Source organism: Myotis lucifugus, unplaced genomic scaffold (genome assembly GCF_000147115.1).
Source record: "Myotis lucifugus unplaced genomic scaffold, Myoluc2.0 scaffold_221, whole genome shotgun sequence".
Lineage (NCBI taxonomy): Eukaryota > Metazoa > Chordata > Mammalia > Chiroptera > Vespertilionidae > Myotis > Myotis lucifugus.
The window spans coordinates 1164176-1189170 of NW_005871269.1; the positions used below are offsets into that span (position 1 = coordinate 1164176).

A 24995-nucleotide genomic window follows, 5' to 3' on the forward strand; every position below is an offset into this window, starting at 1 on the left:
TTGAGAGAGAGCGGAAGGGAGATAAATATCAATGTGAGAGAGAAACATTGATTGGTTGCCACCCATACATGCCATGACCAGGATTGAACCTGCAGCCTATGTATGAGCCCTGACCGGAAATCAAACCACAACCTTTTGGTGTCGGGGACAACTCTCCAACCAGCCAAGCACCTGGCCGGGCTGTTAGTATTCTCATACAAGACTCATGTTGGCAATTCCAAAACCTCAATTTTATACCTAATACGAGTATAGCTTGTTTTTATTTCATCTGTCTGATTTGGGGGTGTTTTGTTATTTGTTAATCCTCACCTGAGGATATTTTCTTCCAGAAAGTGGAAGAGAAGGAGGGAGGGGGAGAGAGGGAGAGAGAAAAACACTGCTGTGAGAGCTACACATCGAGTAAGTGCCCCCGACCAGGAATTGAATCCAAGACCCTTCAGTCAGGCCAACACTCTAACCACTGAGCAACACCGGCCAGGGCATCTGTCTGAGACACCAACACTTAACTCCTTTCTGTTTTCAATGAACAGAAAGATGTGAAAGCTACCTCTGCCCGTTGTTCTTGGTTTAGAGCTGTCAGACTTCTCAAAGGGAAGCTAGGGGGAGATCAAGTGTAGAAATGCTGAACTAAGCACTTGGTGAATCTTAATTCACCGAGGACAAAAAAATAAACACATTAAAATATAGAAGATTTGGAAATCAGAAGGAAACATCAGGAATAAAGGTTTAGAACTACCTCCTGGTGCATGCTGGAAAAATGAGAAGAAGCAGAAGGAAGCAATTTAGCAGGTCAGTGGGTGCCCACACTCTAACATATTTACATTGGCACATGTATACATAGGTGGGTTATGTATTCCTGTGTTACAACAGTTAAATAATTACCACTGGAGCAATGAATAGAATCGTTCATGAGTGGTAACCTTGCCTAAGACTAATTATGCTGTGATAACATTTAGGTAAATGTGAACTGAAAGCGGGGTCTCTCTTTTCTGAGCCTTTGTGCCCATGTGCCTGGGGATGGTAAAGGAGGAGCCTCCGTCCAGGGGAGAAGGATTTTTCTTCGCCCAAAATAGCCCCAAAAGCAAGATTTGGGTAACCACCTATTTATTGAAAAGGATGAACCCCAGTACTCAAGTGAGCTTTGGGATGAACCCTTTTTCCACATGAACCTGATGCCCCTTTTTCTTAAATTGGTCTGGCAGGAAATAGAAATCAAATTTTCTTGCTTGAATCTTGGATGGTATACTCCGTGAATTTTACAACTCATAAATTTTGCCTCCAACTAAACAAAGGAACCAAGTCTTGGTTTCCTTTTGTTGTTCTTTTCCTTTTGGTAGCTCTTCTCCACTTCAGACGCCCTTGAAACCCTGCACTTGCTCACTTCCTAGTGTTCAGTGGGTCTGAGTTGGATGCCTGTCCCCACCCAGCAGTGTACTCGGTGCACAGACATGGTGGTGAGGGAAAAACAGAAAAAGCGCCCACCCGCATGGCATGGAGCGTGCAGGCTGGCGAATGAGGTGGATGGTAATTAAACAGTCCCCCAAATAATCCTCATTCTGATGAGGATTTATAATTAAAATTGTCTGAAGTAAATTAGTACAGGGTGCGATGGGAGAATAGGAAAGAGGTTCCCTGCTGGGCCAGCGAAGGTGTCCCTGAGGAAGTCACATTTGAAATCTTAAGCAGAAGTAGCAATTACATAGCCAAAGAGGGAACAAAAGTCAGAATTTCCGAAGTGTTAATCACATTGTGTCTAGCTACATCTTTGGGATAATCCTATCCAAATTGTATATGCATCGTATAGAAAGATAGCCAGGCCCAGCCGGCGGGGCTCTAGTGGCTGAGCGTCGACCTATGAACCAGAAGGTCACGGTTCGATCCCCAGTCAGGGCACAGTCGCTGGTTGCGGGCTCGATACACAGTGTGGGGCGTGCAGGAAGCAGCTGATCAGTGATTCTCATCGTTGGTGTTTCTATCTCTCTCTCCTCCTTTCCTTTCTGAAATCAATAAAAATATTTTTTTTAAAAGAGATAGCCAGAAAAACTGCCCTTAGATTCTAACTGAGAAGAGAGACGTGAATCCGTACTAATGGGAGCAGCCCCTCCTTCAGAAGCCTGCTCTGTCCCGACAGCAGGCGGCTCGGGCTCCATGCCGAGGTGGCGGGTTGGAAGTGCTTCATGCTGTTAACTTCATGTTAGCATGTTCGCCACACCGGCATCTCCACCTGGCTCATGATGGGTGACCCTGCAGTCGCTTCTTCACAAAGGACTTTCTAACGCCGGGCTGTTAGGCAGTGGAACCTAGAAACACCCACTTGAGCCATGTTGCCTTCATGGCATCGTGCAGGGCACCAAGAGGGGCTGGGGTTTGGCGGATGGACCAGAAGGCTGGGAATTAAAAAACACAACAACAAACGCACCGTCTGGCCACGCTCTGCTGGAAACACCCTGCGTGACCTTGAGCAGACCCTGTAGCATCCCCGGCCTGTGGGCGTCTCTCTCCCATGTGGATGCTCCGCTCGCACAGAGGTGCTGGGGGCAATAACTAGCACGTTCATGAAACGACATGAAGGTCCTTGAGGCCAGCCAAGGAGAGAGACGCCAGGTATGAGCCAAATGACACAGGACACAGGCGCGGAAATGGGTGGTTGGAGAAGGGCCCTGGAGCCTGCCTCCCCAGCAGCCGCCCTGGGGAGAAGCGAGCCAGACCCGAGCCAGGGCAGTTGCTGGAAAACTCAGCCTCCCCTCAATTTGAAAAACAGCCACAAAGACAAAACCTTTTCTTACAAAGTAAGAAATGACCTCACAGCTGCATTCTCTTATACTAGCGAGACGTTCTGGGAAAAGGATTCGTTTCTTTAAATGGGTGTGTATTCTTTCAGGAGGACTCGGGCACAAAAAGCCCAGGGTCCCGATTGAATTGTCACTGGGGGTAACTTTTGACAAGCCTGTCATCTGTCCCTTTTCTCCCCTGACCCGGTGGTACTCCGAGAGATCAGAGGGGAGGAGAGGATTAAGGTCATTGTGCGCAGGCGAATACAGTTCCTCCGAGAAAGAAATTCCACTTGCTGAAGTTGACTAGGAAACACGAAGCAGGACCTGGGAACCAGGCCTGGCACTAATTCGTCCTGCTGTTAGTGAGACCTCCTCGGCTCAAATCCTTAAATGTCATCTTTTCTCTCCTTATGCGGTTCATCGCAGTGCACGCAACGTGGGGGTGAGATGGGGGTACCATAGCTCTTCTCAGTGCAGCGATAGGGCTGGCTTGACTGCTGTTTATGCCTCCTCCTCCCCTCGTCATGGAATGTTAAGTCCAGCTGTTTCGTGATTTTACTTGTCTGTTTTTCTCCAGTGGGTACACAGCACTAGCATGGGCCACGAACACCTGTTTTGTGGTAAAGGTTGCCCTTTTTTAAAAATTTTGTTTTATTGCTTAAAATATTACAAAGAGTAGTACATGTCTCCTTTCCCCGCCCCCCTTGACCTTCCTCCGGCCTCCCCTACCCCCCGTGTCTTGTGTCCATTGGTTATGATTATATGCATGCATACAAGTCCTTTGGTTGATCTCTTACCCCCACCCCAACCCTCCCCGGTCTTCCTGCTGTAATTTGACAGTCTGTTCGATGCTGCTCTGCCTCTGTATCTATTTTTGTTCATCAGTTTATAATGGTCTTTATTATCCATAAATGAGTGAGATCATGTGGTATTTTTCTTTCATTGACTGGCTTATTTCACTTAGCATAATGCTCTCCAGTTCCACCCATGCTGTCGCAAATGGTAAGAATTCCTTCTTTTTTACAGCAGCATAGTATTCCATCGTGTAGATGTACCACAGTTTTTTAATCCATTCATCTACTGATGGGCACTTAGGCTGTTTCCAGATCTTTGCTCTGGTAAATTGTGCTGCTATGAACATAGGGGTGCACATATCTTTTCTGATTGGTGTTTCTGGTTTCTTGGGATATATTCCTAGAAGCGGGATCACAGGGTCAAATGGAAGTTCCATTTTTAACTTTTTGAGGAAACTCCATACTGTCTTCCATAGTGGCTGCACCAGTCTGCATTCCCACCAGGAGTGCACGTGCACGAGGGTTCCTTTTTCTCCGCATCCTCTCCAGCACTTGTCGTTTGTTGATTCGTTGATGATAGCCATTCTGACAGGTGTGAGATGGTACCTCACTGTTTTGTAAAGGCTGCCTTTTGAGGAGGGAGAGTGTGTACTTGTGGTGTTTTGTGGGACAGGCTTACAGAGCAGGCAGCAGAATTCGAATCCAGCCCTCTCACCCCAGCCTGTGGAGCACTGGAAACTCCTGTGAAAGGTGAAGCGCGGACTTCTGTGATTTTTAACGCCTCGTCTTTTTGGCCTCCAAGCACGGGCTGTATCCTGGGAGTTGGACTGGTTCTGTCCCTCATGAGCCACAGCAGCCAAACGGAGTCGCGCGTCCACGTGGCCGCGTCGCTGCGGAAGCTGTCCGCGTACCTCGATGACAGCGGGAGCCAGAGCAGGACCTTCCAGGAGGTAGGAGGCGAGGTCCCGGTTTCCTTCCCTTCCCCGGCTTTTGCTTCATGTTGCTGCTTATTTTCTGCTTCTCACATTTTGGTGACCCTGGAATTAAATTCTTCCTCACCCTCAAGTGGGATAAGGAGAAAATCCGAGTGGCAAGCCACCTATAATAGATCATAAGGGTTTCAAATTGTGCAGCTGTTTAAATCAACTTGGACTTAAATGTGGCAAGTAAGATAAGCGCCTGGAGTGAATACAGACTCCCGAGTCAGCAGCACGAGCAGGCACTTTCTAAGAAGCGCTGCGGTTTCTGGAGGGGGGTTAAATGGAGAGAGGTAGAATTAGGCCCAAGCCCATGTCACTTAAAAAAAAAAAATGGCCAGGAAATAGCTTAAGAAACTGCAGATCGAAAAGGCGTTTGCTTTTTTAAATGTCAGCCAGCATGAGAATCACTGAAGAGATTCCCTTCACCACATTAAATGAAGAGCTTTTTCTGTTGTGGTGCAGAGACATGCAGACTTGCAGTTCATGTGACGCGGCCTGGGAGTGTCGGCCACGGGTGTGGGAGTCTGTCCTGCGCAGGTGAGGCCGGGCCCTGTGCTCCTCACTGGAAGGAGCCGGAGAGGACCTCTTGGCCTGGCCAGACTCTCCCTCCCGTTGGAGCACGAGCTATTGAGGAGCATAAAGGCCGCTGTGTCCCTGCGCGGCCCCTCCTCTCAGGCGTGGGGCTGGTTGAGTAGGTGAATTTCTGACGGCACAGAGGGCTGAAGTTTTGTTCTAAGACAGCGGTTCTCAACCTGTGGGTCGCGACCCCTTTGGCGATCGAACGACCCTTTCACAGGGGTCGCCTAAGACCATCCTGCATATCAGATATTTACATGACGATCCATAACACTAGCAACATTACAGTTATGAAGTAGCAACGAAAATAATTTTATGGTTGGGTCACAACATGAGGAACTCTATTTAAAGGGCCAGAAGGTTGAGAACCACTGTTCTAAGACATGCCCCACATTGCCACTTTCAAAGCAGAGCATGATTCAGAAGGACATTTTTTTTTTAAGCAAAAGGAGAAAAGAAAATTTTGCCGCCAAGGAGGACTTTGGCTAACAAATGAAAGCAAGGTTTTCCTAATTGAGGCATTTGACCGCTTGATGTTTTGATGTGTGAGGCCTTGGACACACGTTTTGTTTTTTTTCTCCCCTCTCATGTTTTATTATCCAATTTCTACCTTAGAAACCACTTGTTCTTTTCCGGCCGAATAGACCAGTGTTGGGAGATACACATTTCCACTTTGGCTTGAGTATCTTTGTAAGAGAGGGTTTCATCATGAAAATGCAAGATAACAGGGAGGGGTGATTAACTACGATTTGCAAAAATTGAGGCTCAAATGGGTTGTTTGACTTGCCCGGCGTTACTTAGCCAATAAATGATCAATTTGGAATATACACCTGAGTATTCCGTCTCTACTCCAAGCATTTTTATTTGTAATCTGTTCATGTATTCATTTACTTGTTATGTTATCCTACAGTGCTAGGAAGTAGGGAGTATTATCTCTATTTTACACAATTTATCTGACTCTAAAGCCCTCAGTCGTGGTCCATTCCGCTCCACTGCTGCTACTGGGGGATCTTAATGTAGCCACGTCTCTATCCCTCCGCTGCTTGGCCTTGGAGCAGACCTGTGGCAATTAGTAACGTCCACTGTGATGAAAACCGGCTTCTACCACATATAGATGCTGTGTCCTGAATTGGTGAGGGAGCCTTTGGTTTTGAATCTCGCTCCTGTCACTTGCTAGCTCTGTGTAGTTGAGCCTCAACGTCCTTATCTATGGAGTAGGAATAATGACGCCCACCTCATAACATTGTTAGGAAATACAAGTGAGGCAGCGAAGCAATGCCCATCTGTGGGAGGCGTACTTAAATCCATTCCTTACTGGGGAGAAGTTTGACCGAATATTTGTGTCAATTAAACCTGTTCTTTTCTTTTCCCTCGTGAAGAAACATTGTCCTGCTGTCTTTTCTCCCAGGTCCTGGCCTACACCCTCAGCTGCGTGTGCACAGCGGCGTTCAGTGCCGGCATCATCGAGGCTGCGGAGGCCGAGGACACGATGAACAAGCTCCGCCAGTTGGTAGAGAGCAACCAGCAGGTGGGAAGGCGCCCTGGTTCCTCCCTCTGTGGGTCTCAGGCTGCTGCTCGGCCCTGATCTTGACTTACTCTGATTAGAGGACAGTGGGATGTTTTTAATGCCCAGAACTGAGGAGCTTAACTATTCTCCTGTCTCACAGCTACAGCCAACAATCACAGGGGCCTTTTTCTCTCATTCCTTACGTCCTCCGGTAGACTTTTTTTTTTAATTGGTTGGAGAAAGTACATAGCCTTTTCAAATTGAATACATATACGGCTCTGCTGAGGTCAAACCTTAGCAAATACAAGGGCAAAGAATATAGACTAAATAGGTATAGGAAAAATTAAATGCATGTAAATTAAATTAAATACCCTTAAATGTTCCCTCTAAAATATTATTCAGCCTTAAAAAGAAAGGAAATCCTATGCTACAACAGGGATGAATCTTGAGGACATCATGCTAAGTGAAATAGGCAACCACAAAAAGACACATACTGTATGATTCTATTTATATGAGGCACCTAGAGTCATCACATTCATAGAGATAGAAGATAGAATGGTGGTCGCCAGGGGGAGGGAGGGAGGAGGAGTTCTTGTTTAATGGGTATAGAGTTTCAGTTTTGCAAAATAAAAAGAGTTCTGGAGATGGATTATACAATAGTGTGAGGGCACTTAATACCACTGAATTGCATAGTTAAAAATGATTAAGATGGTAAATTTTATGTTATATGTATTTTACCACAACTTTAAAAATTGAAGGGGAAAAAAGCTCTGTCTGATTACACATGCTTTAGAATCTTCTCATTGCTGGTGGTAGTGGGGGGTTTGGTTTTTTTAAAGGTTTCTCTCAAGTCTCAATATTGGCCATAGTGGGTTATTTCAGGATTCACTGGTTTTAAATGTATATTGTTTGGTATTGTTACTACTTTATGATTATTTGCCTGCTCATGTTCAGTGGGGTTTGCAACATCAAAATGTAGAAGTTTACATACGCAGTGCTCATTATGAGACATTTTCTCTTCTTGTTTGGGAGTTGACAGCTTGCGCGATCTACTTGGGTATTTTCGCTTGAACCCCTTCTGAAATGTGGATCATTTGAGCCACGTTGCTCAAAAGTGCGGTGTTATTTCCCTCAAATAAACCACTCACTGCAGCTGACTCCCTTGCAATTAGACTGTAGCTTCTGTTGCAAAGCAAAGTCTAGATTTTTAAAATCTGCCACTCCCTGATTTTCAGATGCCTAAAGAACTTGTCAGGGTGAGGGGGGCGGGCGGGGAGCCCCAGGAAGTGCTTGTGCTGCGATATGTAAACATTCTTCCCTTTCCTTACCCCTTGTTTCTGTTTGTTTGTAACAGACTTCAGGTTTTGCCTTGGCATTAGGCAACATAGTCCATGGTTTGTCTGTGTGTGGACATGGAAAAGCCGAAGACTTGGGCAGCAAGCTGCTCCCTGCCTGGATCAGGATTGTCCTAGCAGAGGTAGAGGTCGCGACCTGCATGGTATTTTAGTTTTGTATAAAGGAAAAGGGCTACTTAATTGGACCATTTGTAGATAACTGCTCAGGTATATAGCTTAACAATAAAAGAATGGGTGATTTCAAATGAAAGGGAAACGTGTGCTTTTCAACCCTTATACATGATACATCCTGTCAACTATGATAGTTTTTTTAAAACTGGTTATTTGGCCAATGTTTTCATTTTAAACAACATTGTGGTTTTTAAAAAATAAAAAAAACAACAAGAAGCCACTTAGGATCTAACAACTTCAGCCTGTAGCTTTATTCAAGTCTGAGGCCATTTTTGGTTCAGTGATACAGGTTATGTTGACCCTACCCATTTAGTACCATTTTGACCATTAATTTCTCTATGATATAATAAGTTTTCTAGAATTCAAACCCAAGGACTGTTTCCCTCATGACATATTCTTTGTTTTCAGGGCTCTCCCACAATGCTTTGTTTGGCAGCTCTCCATGGCATGGTGGCCTTGGTAGGCTCGGAAGGGGATGTAATGCAGGTAAAAAGAAAGAAAGAAATCTGAATGTGTACCTAGCCACAGCAAGAGCAGAATACCTAGCATCTCAGTATGCTGAGGACAGAAGAATATATGCTCACCGTAATGGTTACACTGGGCTTTGCAGTGACTTTAATGTATGGAAAATTGTTCTTTTAAAAAAAAGGTTTTTTATTGATTTGGGGCGGGGGGAGAGAGAGAGAGAGAGAGAGAGAGAGAGAGAGAGAGAGAGAGAGAGAGAGAAAGGGAAAGGGAGAGAGAGGGAAAGGGAGAGAGAGAGAAAAACATCAATTGGCTCCCCCCTGGACCCCCCTACTGGGGATCAAGCTCAAAACCTGGGCATGTGCCCCAACTGGGAATTGAACTGGTGACCTCTTGGTGCTTGGGAGGCCACTCAACTAACTTAGCGGCCAGGGCAAAAAATTGTTCTTTGCTGAGAATTCTTTGTATAGAGATTTTTTCCCCTTATTTTATTTGATTTGTAGGAATTAAACCTAGTCAACTTAATGTACTTGCTACAAAGTTCCATGCCTGAGAAAAGTTAATGAATCATAAGAAATTACAGAAATCATTCATAAGAAACTCCATTGTATATGTGTAATGTTTAAGTTAGTATCTAAGTACGTTTTTGTTTTTTGTTTTTTTCACTCTAAAATGTTTTCCAGCCCTGCCGGCGTGGCTCAGTGGTTGAGCATTGACCAGAAGGTCACAGTTCCGTTCCCAGTCAGGGCACATGCCCTGGTTGTGGGCTCGATCCCTGGTGTGGGGCATGCAGGAGGCAGCTGCTCAATGATTCTCTCATCATTGATGTTTCTATCCCTCTCCCTCTCCCTTCCTCTCTGAAATTAATAAAAATATTTCTTAAAAAATGATAAAATGTTTTCCATAGTGGACACAGAGATGTGTAAGTTTGTAAGTAATTCTAAGGACCTCCTTTGTTTATACAGTTCAGGAGTAGTAGGTGGCTGCTGCGTGCCACGCTGAACGGGTGCTAGGAAATCAGTGATAAATAAAGCCTGGGCCCTGCTCTCCAGGAGCTCCCTGTGGAGTCCGACTTTGAAAGACAAGGACATGGTGATAAATGACTGCGTAGTGGAGAAGATGGTAGCTCATCACTGGGAATGTCATACTTTTTCGGGGATGTTGGAGTGAATATTTTTTTTCTTTCAGCTGAAGTCAGAAGCCATCCAGACCTCTCAGTTTCAAGCCAGACTCAATGAAGTCATTAGAGCCTTAACACAGGTGAGAGGAGGAAGTTAAAGCCCTTCAGTGGGAACACAGATGTCCCTCTTTTTGTCTTTTTTCTCTTTCATGATACAAACTGTTTTACTTGGAAAATGAGGAAATCTGTTTACTGATGGTGAGTTTCAGGGCATTTGAAAATGGTTTGTGGCCCTGCATTTGCTGACATACATGCACTCTTCTGGAAAAAAAAGAAAGCTGGCATTTTGAGTTACGTTGGCATTAGTTTCCCGTAAAAATCAAAACCTGACCCTGCGAGGAGAAGGGGACGGTGATCAGAGGGCAGGCAGATGTCTGAGTAGCAAGTCGAGGCACCCGTTCCCATGTCACTGAGACAAGGATGTGGGTAAGTCACTGTCAGCGTGAGCCTTGGCTGAAGAATGAGCATAGTTATGTGCTGAGAAATGATATATAACTCAGTATTTTTATTTTTTAATGATCATTGCATAAAAGTTGGAGGTACAGAGAGCATGGAAGAAGCTGAACAAATACCACAGCTGGTCCTCCCAGCCTGAAGGACTGCCCCTAGTGTCTGTCACATTGCTTTTCAGGCATCTCATTTGTCTACTCGGTATTCTTACTGCACATAGACCTTTGTGTCCTAGTCTTGTCACTTAGCGTAATTTTCATCTTGTAAAATGTTGGTGGTTATAACACCTGAAGAACTTCTAGTAATTCAAGTTTCAAAAGCAAACATCAATTTCTGAAGAGAAGAAACTGTCTTTTTCCTGTATGAATATGAATATTCTAAAAAAAAATACTTAAACTTAAGTTGCTTTAACTTGGGAGAAGAATCTATAATTTAAACTATTTTAAAAATGCTTATTATGAGTGATCAAGCATTAATTGAAAATTATTTAAAGAAGAGAACAAAATAATATCTCCTTCCATTGTTAGAGGTATTTTAAACAAATTATCACCTCTTTTTACCTTTTGGATTTTCTTTTTCCAGTTTTTGATAATATTTTGAGACCTATCTGACTCGGGGATACCTGAGACAAGCACTACTGTACTCTTCTATCATCAGTTGATTCACTCGTTCATTCATTCGCTCATTCATTCATTCAGCAACACTTGTTGATCACCGACTAAATCATCCCAGACTTAGTAGACTAGACAGGTGATATTACACCTTGTCATAGAGCTTCTCGTTACCAGACAGGCACCACCTCATAAAAGATCAGTGACTTTCTGTGAGTGGCCTTTTATTGAGTTGAGTTTGGATCATTTCCCATCACTGAACTGTCACATTTTCATCCATAGGTCATCAGTGTGTCCGGGGTGATTGGTCTTCAGTCCAATGCAATCTGGCTTCTAGGACATCTTCATCTGTCTACTCTGTCCTCAAATCAAAGCAGAACCTCCGGTAAGAGTAGAGCCATAGGACACTGGAGCTGGAAGGAGGGTGCTGACTCGGGCTATGAACTATTAAGAGCATTAGTCTCCACAACAACCCTCAGGGATGGGGATAGGAATTACCACCCCAATTTGACATCAGGAAATGGGCTGTGGAAAGGCTGCCTGACCTACCCAGGGTCACAAGGCAGTTAGTGGCGGACACCAGTTTGAACTCAGACCTGTCGGCCTCCAAAGCCCATGCTCTTTTCACTCTTCTTTTCTGCCTCCCTGAGAGAACAGGTCAGACATTGAGTCTAACCTCGTATTTTACAGATGAAGAACCTGAGGCTCGGAAACATTATGTAACTTATGTACAGAGCTGGTTCAGTGACAAATCCAGAAAAAAAAGAACCAGGTCTCTGAAGCTTGGAACAAAGTTCTTTTTTTTTTTTTACCAGATGTAATAATCATAGTTTGTATACTACTCATATTCATTAAAAGTCTCCTCCTCGTACAGCCAGCATGGCTCAGTGGTTGAGTATTGACTTATGAACCAGGAGGTCACAGTTCAATTCCCGGTCAAGGCACATGGCCGGGTTTAGGCTCCATCCCCAGTAGGGGGCATGCAGGAGGCAGCCAATCAGTGATTCTCTCTCATCATTGCCAATCAGTGATTTTCTCTCTCTCTCTCTCTCTCTCTCTCTCTCTCTCTCTCTCTCTCTCTCTCTCTCTCTTCATCCCTGAAATCAATAAAAATATTTTTAAATTAAAAAAAATAAAAGTTTCTTCACATATGGCTAGAGTTCTTCTAGCCCCTGCTTTTGAGAAAATAATGGGATAAGTGCATTTAAACTTGTGCATCTCATTGACTGGAACTGAAATTCTAGGTCTTAGTATAACAAGGCTTTTTCTATTTCCAGCTTTTTGATAACAAGCAATAAGGAATATTTGCAATTCCCACATGCTTAATTTATGCTCGTACTTGAAGATTTTCTGGGAGGCATCACTATAAAGTACTGGGATCTGAATCTGCTCCTCGCTCTTGATAGAATTTTGACCCACTGGCTCTCTTGGACCCAGGCCAGAGGGGTTTAGGTACCAAAGATTCCTCATTAAAACCTAGTTCCACATATCCCCTGACAGGTAGTGTGTGGACACACTACCGTGAACACAGGCCCCTGTAATTACTGTCTCCCTCACTTTCAATCACCCCTGAGCTACCGAAATAGGACATTATTCCGCAGCATTCCCAACATAATGAACTTTAGACAGCTGGCAGCTGTCATATTAAAATGGAGAAAAGAAAGAAAACTCAGTCATCGGAGGAAACCCTTGGTAATGCTGGTTTTGAAGGGCAGTGCTCTCACAGGGTCCTGGTACAAGAGCATGTTTGCTTTTTTACATAGGCTTTTTTTGTTAAGAATAGTTTATTGATTTTTAGAGAGAGAAGAAGGGAGAGAAACATCGATGTGAGAACACAACATGGATTGGCTGTCTCCTGCACAACCCCCACCTCCTGCACATCCCCACCAGGGATCAAGCCCACAACCTGGGCATGTGCCTTGACAGGGAATTGAACCAGCAATCCCTTGGTGCATGGGTTGATGCCCAACCAACTGAGCCACCCCAGCCAGGTCTACATGGGATTTTAAACGTTATGGGCTATGTGGTCTGGCCCACATAAACTCAGGTCAGGTCATAGTGAATCATTCTACACCCAGGTTCTTTGGCACAAAATGATTGTATGTCTGGAAAAGTACAGCTACTTGTTTCTGAAGGAATTTTCTGGGAGGAAAAGAATCCTGGAAACTCCCAGGACTCAGCGAGCATAAATGTCACTGCTTCGCTGTTCCAGGTCAGCAGCACCTGGTAATTTGTCCATGTTGGTCCCTTAGTCCCTGCCTCATGAAGGAAGAGATGGGTTGCTGTTGATACTGATTGTTATATCTCATGGCTCCTATATCCGATTCGGGATGTCCTGAAGTGGCTCCCAGAATGGTGGTCTCAGCCTGCAAGCCGGGCAGACACCTTCCTGACACTAAGGAGGTCACAGGCTTGGGGCTCGTTGATGAGACAATGTGGCAAGGATTTTTTTTTTAACCACTTCAGTAAAATATTCATCCTCTGTGGTTTCCAAACTCTACTAGGTTTACTACCATTTTAGATAGCTGGCCTCGCCTAAGTGATGACTTCAAGGCTGGCCACTTTAATAGAATTAGGTGCAGCCACAGAGAATTGTGCTGAGATTAATGGTGTAAACATCGCCGGTTTGTCTCTGGGTTGATTTGGCAGCATTATCTTTCCTTCATTAGCCCCGCCAAGTTCATTGGTTAATTTGATCATTTTTCTGTCTCCACAGTTCCTACTGACTATAGCTATTTGCCTGAAAGCAGTTTTATTAGAGCAGCCATTGGCTTCTTCGTCACGGGAGGAAAAAAAGGCAAGTAAACACATTTCTCAAGTTTTATCCTTCCTTCTGCATATTAAGTAAGGAGTGTGCCCTGAGCATGCTTCCGTCTAAGTAAACAGCACAAGTCTGAAGGGGCGATGATTATCTTCCTCTAGAGCAGTGGTTCTCAACCTTCCTAATGCCGCGACCCTTTAATACAGTTCCTCATGTTGTGGTGACCCCCAACCATAAAATTATTTTCGTTGCTACTTCATAACTGTAATTTTGCTGTTATGAATCGTAATGTAAATATCTGATATGCAGGATGTATTTTCATTGTTACAAATTGAACATAATTAAAGCATAGTGATTAATCACAAAAACAATATGTAATTATATATGTGTTTTCCGATGGTCTTAGGCAACCCCTGTGAAAGGGTCGTTCGACCCCCAAAGGGGTCACGACCCACAGGTTGAGAACCGCTGCTCTAGAGCACCTTTGCAATAGTGAGGACGGGGATGCCAACTACAGTAAGTGGCACAGAAAGCACACACGGTGCAGAGTCTCCCGGAATCACCATATCTGACCTGGTGGGGTGAGAGGGAGGGGTGCTCTGTGAAGACCTTTCTTCATCTTCCATCCGGTGATTTCAAAGGAACAAGCACACATTACTTTCCTGTCAGTTTCAAGTGAGTGTCACCTAGAGAGAGGAAACAGGCCTGGGTGCCGTCTGTGTTTCAGGACCTGAGTGGGAAGTGGGTCTTCCCCTGAACCTTGTATGCTCACCCTGTGTTGTTGGAATCACTGGCTCTAGCTTTTATTTTTAGCTCATGTTCTTTTTCTCTGCAAACATTTGTCCTTTGGGATTCTTTCTTCCTGTCACCCACATTAGAGCACGGGCAATCTGAACACGGAGATTGAGTGCCTTTTGTATTAACTGGAGCCAAAAGAATGCCATCTAACTTATTAAATAAATACTCCTTAATGCCATCTAAGTTATTAAATAAATACTCTTTAATGATACCCATACTGTTCAGTGCTGTGGGGAGAAAATGGATTCGAACTGAACACGTCACAGCTCAGGAACTAGTTTCATTCATGTAGTAACCCTCCACTGGTGTTTGCTGGTTCCATTCTTCCTTGGGCAGGGTAGGTCAGTCTGGGCGAAGCCGGTGCCTGTATCACAGAGCCATCTCGATTTTAGGGGGAAAAGGTTTTAAACAAATGAACATGAAGAAATCTGAAGGAAGCGAGTTTGATTCATGAAGATGTGGAAGAATAAAATCTTAACCATTGAAAGAGATGGTAAAGGTCACGTCATCTGATTTCCCACGGGGTCCAGAAACCCCTGGCGCTTCCAGATGAGAAACTCCCTTCAGAGCTTGAGGATGAATTCCTTTAGTTTCTGCAGTTGTAGAAATTGTGCTGTTCTCCTAGGGTCCTGAGTTAGCGTGATTTGCTTTCACGGGTCCTCAGTGGAAACTGATACATGGTTATGTCATTGTTGTACATGATACAGTTCTATCTAAACATGTCATATATTACTCATAATGCGAAGTTCATTGTTTAAAGCACCATCCATCAAGTCTATATGAAGTACATATGCTAAGAAAGATGTCTTCAGAAGTAAAAAATTATATTTTTACAAACAGAGCATCTAAAATTTCCATGGCTAGGATAATTCCAGAGATATATATTTTTGCTCAATTTTTTGTTTGGTCGCTCCCTGATAGCTTATAAAATTTTTAAATGGTGATAATGTGAGATAATTTCCATGAGAGAAAAAAAAAATCCTTAAGGTCAAATGAAAGATAGACTCTTTCCCAGTGAATAAAATGTCATTTGGCTTCCCAGAGCCATAGTTCTTGGCAGAAATGAATTTTCTCCGAAGCCTGTGGGACCTTCTTAGTTGAACGTAATGTTTATGATGATGCAGTCGTGGCACAACAGGGAGCGTTCGCTCCAAACCTGAGAAGCCAGGGGGCTGCCCTCGGCGACGTCATTGCGGCCTTCCTGAACGCTGTTTTGAAACAGATAAATGAAGTATGAAAAAAGGCCCTGTTACCAGTCAGATTGTTGGCGCTTTTCAGGTTGTGGGAGAGGGCTGCCTTCCTGTCAGGTTTGCTGACTAGATTCAGAGGAAAATCTATTCAGCCTCACACATTACTAATGATGACCCCGAGGAGTGGGGGCCGTGGGAGGCTGACCTCAGTCTCCGAAGCCCATTTACAAAAACAAAACCAGGCCCTGCTCTCGGGGACTGAAGGGGTGGCCCAGTGTGGAGGTGTGCATGCAAACGACTGTTTCTTCTTCAATATGCCCAGCTCATTTGAATTTTAATAACTCCCTTCTGAAGCAGCTTTTGAGTTGCAATGTCTGGATGTCATCCCCCAGAGCCCAGTGGAGCTGCTGATGGGAAGGATGACAACTTTGGTGAGCTCTTTTGAGGAAGAAATGGCTCTCGTGGATAAAAATCATGCTTGGTACAGGCAGAAGACGGCCAACTGTAGGGAGAGCGTGGCTCCTTTGCCTCTGTGTGCCATTTGCTAGCTCACATGAGGAAGACCAATGGGATAAGTTAACCCTGTGCCACACATGCCAGGAGATTGGGCATCATGATCTCAATTTTAGGCCATCAAATTTGAGAGGGCGAATCTATTCATCTGCTTTCTGATGCTTAGGGCTCTTCTCACTACAAGATGTTCATAGAATCCTATCTGTTCATAGTAGGCCTACATTTTAAAACCATAACAAATAGATTAAATCCTTTCTAGTTATTAAAGACTTCAGTTAATAATTTTCAATATAACTTTTTTGGCTATATCCGGTAGCATTCTCTTTTCTTCCCTAATAGCTCTGGCCTTCTTCTAGCAAATGTATTATTCCTTGTTCTTTGTCCTTATTTATTCCTATGGACTTTCCTTGACTATGCTAGGCTTAAAATTTGTTTTTAATTTTTAAGTCTTCCTATCATGGAATTATTTTTTCCCCTTAAGGAACTTTAAATTTTGACTCTATTTTGCTTCTTTTCAATTCATTTATTCTTTTTTCCTACTTCTGATATTTTGTAGTTTTTTTCAACCTCATTGCATTTTCAGATTTCAAGATTTCATTTACTTTTTTTATAAAACATTTTAAATGTATTAAATGTTCTTAATAAAAGTAATTATTTCTGGTGCTAACATTATGTATTTGTACCTAACGATTTAAGATTATTTTTCTTATCATTCTGTTGCTGGGGAATGTGACTAATTTTTTAAGCTTATATTTTTCTATTTGACTTTGAAGTTCACAGTAAGAAGTATTATTTGAGGAAAGTATATTTAAATCCTTATAATAAAGTCATTGTGAATGGCATTTCTTCCTTGATATGAATTCATTGATCAGTGATATCTGTATATATAAGTATTGGGCTTATGTATAAACTATAGATAGCTATATTCTCAATCATTTTTGAACTATTAACATGAGCTATAATTGTTGACAAGTCTAGCCAAAGGAGCAAAATTAGTGAACTCTGAGTGTAGAATAAACGATATGAAAAAGCTGTGCTATTTTTCTGATGAAATTAGTCAGTTGCCAAGACTGTTATTTTAAAGTATTTTAATTTAGTAATAATTGACCTATACAATTCTTTTTAAAAGAGAATTAGAAATGGATACATGTGTATAGCACTAAGTTTAAAAATGGTATAAAGAAGAAAAAATTATCCCCTACAATCTCACCTCCTAGAGGAGGCCACAGTAGACATTTCAGTGTATGTCCTTCTAGATCAGTGGTTCTCAACTTTCTGGCCCTTTAAATACAGTTCCTCATGTTGTGACCCAACCATAAAATTATTTTTGTTGCTACTTCATAACTGTAATGTTGCTACTATTATGAATCGTAATGTAAATATCTGATATGCAGGATGGTCTTAGGCAACCCCTGTGAAAGGGTCGTTTGACCGCCAAAGGGGTCGCAACCCACAGGTTAAGAACCTCTTTTCTAGATGGTGGTGTGTTATATTGAATCATAAAATTTATAGTATTTTGTCTGCTTTTGACAAATTTAACAACTTCCCACAAACATGGACATAATCACCACTGATCTCCTCCAAAGGGAGGCTTGGAGGGAAGCAGAAAAAGAATCCTTGCATTACTTTCTAGATATTTGTTCATGGGTATGTTTTGGGAATATTTAATTTCTAATTTTGTTGTAAACACCATAAGTATATATAAAATCAAGAAAGTCACCAATTATTCCATGTCCCTTGAACAGTGACTATCGCTTTTGAGCTTTACTTTTTAATTTGTTGTTTTTATGTACACACAATTTTTACATGTTTTCAAGTATACATATACTTTATATTTTTACCTTAATATTACATTATAAACATTTACCTATTTTCCATATGTCTCCATAATTATCCATTTTTAAATGACTGTAGACTATTCCATCAAGTTAATCAAAATGAACAGTTTCCCTATAAGTCATTAAAATTTTTCTATTATACAGAACTTCTTTTTTTATTTTATTCAAAAATAATTCAGGACTTTCTTTTTTGTTTGTTTGGGGTTTTTTCCTTTTTATTGAATTTACTAGAGGCCCGATGCACGAAATTCATGCAAGAGTAGGCCCTCACAGCCCCGGCTGCCTCAGCACTCACGGCCCGGCTGCCTCGCAGTCCCGTGGCCAGCCCACTGGTCGTTCTGGAAGGTCATTCCGCTGTCCCGTCTAATTAGCATATTAGCTCTTTATTATACAGGATTATATGGGATTGGGGTAAGACTGGTTAACAAAATTATACAGGTTTCAGGTGCACAATTCTACAACACATCACCTGTACACTGCATTGTGTGTTTACCACCCCAAGTCAAGGCGAACATCTTTAATATTTTCTAATTTATTTTAGAGTGATAGAGAAAAACATCTATTTGTTGTTCCACATATTTATGCATTCACTGATTGATTCTTGCATGTGCCCTGTCCAGGGATCGAACCCGCAAGCTTGGTGCATCGGGATGATGCTCCAACCAACTGAGCTACCCAGCCAGGGCCAAGCCAAGGGGAACATCTTTATACATGTAGTTTTCTCTCTTCTGCATGTAGCCTTCCTTAGGAGAAATTCTCAGCAATTTATTAGTAGGCAAGAGTCTGAGGACTTGTTGACTATAGGGATGACATGGCCTCATACATTGCTCTTCAAAAGGGTTGTACCAGGTTTCAGTACCTCAGCCCTGTCTGAAGATGCAAAGCAGGGAATCGTAGCGGTTAAAAGCATGGCAGTCAAACTGCAGGGTTCATACCCACTTCTACCGCTTGTTGGCTATGTAACTCCAGGCAAGCGGCTTAAGTCTCTAAAGCAGTGGTTCTCAACCTTCCTAATGCCGAGACCCTTTAATACAGTTCCTCATGTTGTGGCGACCCCCAACCATAAAATTATTTTCGTTGCTACTTCATAACTAATTTTGCTACTGTTATGAATCGTAACGTAAATATCTGATATGCAGGATGTATTTTCATTGTTACAAATTGAACATAATTAAAGCATAGTGATTAATCACAAAAACAATATGTAATTATATATGTGTTTTCCGATGGTCTTAGGCGACCCCTGTGAAAGGGTTGTTTGACCCCCAAAGGGGTCTCGACCCACAGGTTGAGAACCACTGCTCTAAAGCCTCAGTTGCTCCTGGAAATGGAGAAAATAATGGAGTCTTGTTTATAGAGTCATTGTAAGGATTACAAGTTTATAAATTGCTTTATGTAACAGTGCTTAGAAAACAAAGTAAATAATAAACCCTTTCGAGTTATCATACTACAGAGCAAACCAACATATAAACAAGTGACTACAGTAAAAACCAGTCAGGTATTAAATGATACCTTAAGACTTTAATTTGCATTTCATTGCCAGAAGGAATAAGCACTGTTGCATGTACTTACTTGAGAGGTTGTTTATTTTTTTATTTAAATTTTAGAGAGTTTTTTAGTGTACCTTTTTCTTTTACTTGTGAAATAATTTCAAACTTACAAAACAGTGAAAATAGCCAGGTAACTCCTATATTTTTTTCACCCAATATTCAGGTTTCACTGACAGTCAGAATGGTGTCCTTAGCATAAAAAGAATTTAATCCTGAATGTCACACTGTGCTTATTTATCATCTCTTGTCTCCTTTAGCCTGGAGTAGTCCCTCAAGCCTTCTTTGTCTTTCATGCCTTTGACATGTTTTAAAATTAGAAGTGAGATATTTCCTAGAACATTCTTCTGTTTGGGTTTGCCTGTTGTTCCTCACGAGAGAGTCGGGTCCATCATCTTTGGCAGGAAAACCAGGGGCCTGAAGCTCTGCTCTTCTCCCCGCATCCAGTCGGGTGGCACATGGTGTCTGTCTCCCTCTGGGGATGTTAACTTTGATCACGTAGGTGATATCTTCCAGGTTTCTCCACTGTAACATTTCCCTTTTCCCTTATCAATCAGTATTTTGTGTGGAGATAATTTGAGACTTTATGAATATCCCATTAGTTATCCTTCTTTCACCCATTAGTTTTAATATTATTAATGTTTTCTTGCCTGAATTAATTAGTTCTATAGTATTTGCCAAAAGGTGATTCTTAAAATTCTGTTATCCCTTTTACTTTTAGTAGGCATTATGCTGTAAGGGAATGCTATTCGTTCCTTTCTCCCTCTTTGTTTCCTTCCTTCCTTCTTTCTTTCTTAGTATAAACTACTAAATTCCTTCTTTTTCTTTATTGATTAAGGTATTACATATGTGTCCTTATCGCCCCATTGCCCCCCCCCCACTCATGCCCTCACCCCCCTGGTGTCTGTGTCCATTGGGTAGGCTTACATGCATGCATACAACTCCTTTGGTTGATCGCTCCCCCTTAGCCCCGCCCTCCCCTGCCTTCCGTCTGAGGTTTAAGGGTCTGATCCATGCTTCTCTATCTCTGGATCTGTTTTTGTTCATCAGTTTATGTTGTTCATTATATTCCAGAAATGAGTGAGATCATGTGATATTTATCTTTCTCTGACTGGTTTATTTCACTTAGCATAATGCTCTCGAATTCCATCCATTCTATTACAAATGGTAAGAATTCCTTCTTTTTTATCTCAGCATAGTATTCCATTGTGTAGATATACCACAGGTTTTTAATCCATTCATCTGCTGATGGGCACTTAGGCTGTTTCCAAATCTTAGCTGTGGTGAATTGTGCTGCTATGAACATAGGGGTGCATATATCCTTTCTGATTGGTGTTTCTAGTTTCTTGGGATATATTCCTAGAAGTGGGATCACTGGGTCAAATGGGAGTTCCATTTTTAGTTTTTTGAGGAAACTCCATACTGTTCTCCACAGTGGCTGCACCAGTCTGCATTCCCACCAACAATGCATGAGGGTTCCTTTTTCTCCGCATCCTCACCAGCACTTGTCATTTGTTGATGTGTTGATGATAGCCATTCTGACAGGTGTGAGATGGTACCTCACTGTCATTTTGATTTGCACCTCTCGGATGATTAGTGACTTTGAGCATATTTTCATATGTCTCTTGGCCTTCCTGTGTCCTCTTTCGAAAAGTATCTATTTAGATCCATTGCCCATTTTTTTGATTGGGTTGTTTATCTTTCTTTTGTTAAATTGTATGAGTTCCCTGTAAATGTTGGAGATTAAACCGTTGTTGGTGATAACATTGGCAAATATGTTCTCCCATGCAGTGGGCTTTCTTGTTGTTTTGTTGATGGTTTCTTTTGCTGTGCAGAAGCTTTTTATTTTGATGTAGTCCCATTTGTTTATTTTCTCTTTAGTTTCCATTGCCCTAGGAGCTGTATCGGTGAAGATACTTCTTCGGCATATGTCTGAGATTTTGCTGCCTGTGGATTCCTCTAATATTTTTATGGCTCCCCGTCTTATGTTTAAGTCCTTTATTCATTTTGAGTTTATTTTTGTGTATGGTGTAAGTTGGTGGTCTCTAAATTCCTATTTTATTTAATTATTTATCAATTGTTTGGATCCTCACATTGTTCCAGATTTAGATCAGTAAGGGCCTCTCTAAGTTGGCTCTCGTGTCCTTTTGGCACGACCCCGTCATTCTTTGAGATACTTTCTTTCTTTGAGGACAAGATGTTTAAGGCTCATGTTGTAGTGTCCTCAGCCCTGCAATAGCCAGATAGTGCAGCTTCTTCCTATTGCAGACTGATATTTAGAAGCAAAGATGTGGCCACACATCATCCCATCACTGCTGTCAGGCCCTTTCAGTGGGCAGAGTCAGGAAATTCCTTCTCTGTCCCTCCCTCCCCCTCCCCCCTTCTTCCCTCCCTCTCTCTCGTGTCAGTATTTGTTTCTATATCTAGTTATATGTATATTGAAAACCACAGATTTACAGTAATGTCTCCCATCACAGTTCAACACCACAGGTTCCCTCTGCCTTTCCCTCTTTTCATATTTGTTAGCTTCCTCTCTGACAATAAGAAATCTGGTGCCCATTATCCTCAGTAAATTGGCTCACTTTCTGAGCCCCCCTAAATGAAATCACCCCCCTGCCTCCACTGGGCATAGCTGCCTTGCTCTCAGGCCCTGGTCTCCGCTGGGCAGCCACCTGCTTGGCACTCCTCCCGGTGCTGAGGGGCCCAGGGGTGTTTGTTTCTGATGACGCCGAATGTGGCTGAGGTGCTCGGCCTTAAGACAGAACATCCTACCAGCTCTTGGTATCTGACTGACATGTGAGAATCATGCTGTTTCCAGTGACTGTCCTAACGATGGAGGCGTTTCTGGCAGGGCGCTGAGCGCCTCCTAGCCCACAGAGGCGCCTGCGGTAACTGCCCAACCTTGTTTTCTGAGGACTTTGGAAAATTTCTGCTCACCGTTTTCATCTTGATTTAAACATCCTTTCCTCGGTGAGGGAAGAGAGAGGAGTCCCTGGTGGTCCCAGATTACTTTAGCTTTCTCACGTGGTGTCTTTCTGTGTGCTTTTCATACTACTTTGTATATGCGTAATGGTTTGCTTAATTCTTTATGGGGTTTTTGTTTAAAGTCTGCCTTTCGCCTCAAATTGTCATTTCATCAAGGGCAGGAAGAGCATCTGTGTTTCATCCTAAATGCTTAGAGAGGAGTACTTGGCAAGTAATCGTTTTCCAATTTTTGTTGATCTACAGCTTTAAGCACGTACATGGGAATAGATCAGTGATGGCGAACCTTTTGAGCTCGACGTGTCAGCATTTTGAAAAACCCTAACTTAACTCTGGTGCCGTGTCACATATAGAAATTTTTTGATATTTGCAACCATAGTAAAACAAAGACTTATATTTTTGATATTTATTTTATATATTTAAATGCCATTTAACAAAGAAAAATCAACCAAAAAAATGAGTTCACGTGTCACCTCTGACACACGTGTCATAGGTTCGCCATCACTGGAATAGATCATTCTAAGCTAAGTCGCTGCTAAACAACTCTGAAGATGGAGAAAGTAAAGACATCTCCACACTACTCAGCCATGCGCTGGTGATGGGAATGTGTGTATCACCGGCTGTTAGCCTGCGAGTTGCCAGACTTTCACCGAAGGGCTTACACACGTGCACTGTGTAGGGCTTACACACGTGCGCTGTGGCACCGAGCTCTGAAATCCGTGTAGCCAGGGTATGTGTGGTAATGGGTCCCGTTGTAATGCATTATGTTCCGATATGCCATTTGTATCAGGGTTCTTTGAAGCCTTCAACTGGATGAGAGAGTTAAAGCAACTTTGTATCTGGATTTTAAAACATCTGGATCCTTTTAACAAGCACTGTTAGGTCTCCTCAGTCCCAAATCCGTTGTCTATAAAGCACTTCAGTATTTCCTTTTATCTGAGGCACTTGCTTGAAAGGCAAACACTGTAATAAGGGAGCCAGCCATTCCCAGGGCTGAGATTTGGATTCTCGTGTGCAGTGCTAAAGATCTCTGGGGAGGAAGCCACGTGACTTCATTCTCCCCAGGCCTGGGGACCCGCTCTCTGCCCTTACATCCCCCCACATGCATGGGGCTGTCGGGTATTTTCTTCATTCCTAGCAGTTACTATAATTTCTTTCATTCCAGGTAGGGCCAGACTTAGTTCCCTGCAAGGATGGTGGGACGTTTTGGGTGAATCTAGTTATGCCATTAGGTACTGATTCTCTGCCCTTTAGCGGTGGAAGATTTATTGTGTTATAGTATTTTTTTGGTTTTCAACCCTGTGCTCCATTTTACAAGTTCTCCTGCTTTCCGACACTTGGTTATATATCAGATCAATGCTAAAGAACATAGAACAACATGGGAAGTGTACAGTAGAAGGCAGTTATTGGCCAAAGTTCTCTTGTCCTGTCAAGAGAGAGCTCATTGTCTCAGCAATAAAACATCTGGAAAATGGTCATATTTCACACGGGTTCCTGGTATAGGAGGCAGGTTCAGTGTCTTCCCCGATTCCCTAGGTCCTCTGGAAACTGCAAAAATTGTATAATGAAGTCTGTAGAAGGACCTGGAGTAAAATTTTATGTGATTTTGAAAACACTTGATCTAAGAAAGAAAATTAATAGAAATCTGCTTACAAATTAATGATACCTAAATAGAATTCTATGCAAGTCCTTAAAAGGAGAGAAAAAAAGTAATTCTATGTAGATATTTACTCCCGTCTCCCTGCGCCCCCCTCTCCCCCACCCCCCACCCCCATCCCTGTCTGCCAGTTCATCGGGCCATTTTTATGAATCATGAGCCAAAAGGACTCCAAAAAACAGCTGAATTTTTGTTTACTTTTTTTGTGAAATCAAAGACTCCAATTTGCAGCCAGTGTTGTCTAGGGACAATTGCCACATGTGTGTGACCAGTATAGAGGTATGTGAATTCCTGTCCCTGCTGTTTTGTTTTTGCTACACCTGATTTTCCCATGGCTGTGTGTCTTCTCACTGGCATATCAGCTCCATGAGCAGAGTGACCTATTCTGTCTTATTCAACTCCGTCTTCATGTATGGAACAGTGCCTGGTGCCTAACAGATACTCAGTTACTGGTTGAATGAATGAATGTGTTCATGGATGTATTTACTTTTTGTCAGAAATTCTTCTCCTTGTAATAGCAATGGTTAGCTCCGGATAATATTTCCTGCTCTGGGATTGTCAAGGGGGGGGGGGGGACACATATGTAATACCCTTTGTAATGCTTTTAGCAAAATAAAAAAATAAAAATTAATAAAAAAAATATTTCCTGCTCTCCTAGTATGACATCTCAAGATGAACTAGAAATAAAGCTTCCATTGTTGGTAACACAGAATAGGAAAGTAGCAGGTGTGTTGAGTTTCATTTTTTAATTTATCTTGATTGTTGAAAGTATTATAGATGTTCCCTTTTTCCCCCACTGACCCCCTTCACCCCATTCTCACTCCCTTCCTAGGCCTTCACCACATA

The 24995-nt window shown here is 42.5% G+C and overlaps 1 protein-coding gene across 1 annotated transcript in view; it reads left to right on the forward strand.

The window, feature by feature from the left end:
* FOCAD (focadhesin) overlaps positions 1 to 24995 on the forward strand; it is a 273674-nt gene that overhangs the window by 225748 nt on the left and 22931 nt on the right. Inside the window, exons 29-36 of the mRNA XM_006098123.3 lie at positions 4371 to 4518; positions 6533 to 6652; positions 7986 to 8108; positions 8566 to 8643; positions 9811 to 9882; positions 11146 to 11248; positions 13580 to 13660; positions 15520 to 15653. Coding sequence (XP_006098185.1) covers positions 4371 to 4518; positions 6533 to 6652; positions 7986 to 8108; positions 8566 to 8643; positions 9811 to 9882; positions 11146 to 11248; positions 13580 to 13660; positions 15520 to 15653 — 859 coding nt within the window. The remainder of the gene's footprint in view (positions 1 to 4370; positions 4519 to 6532; positions 6653 to 7985; positions 8109 to 8565; positions 8644 to 9810; positions 9883 to 11145; positions 11249 to 13579; positions 13661 to 15519; positions 15654 to 24995) is intronic.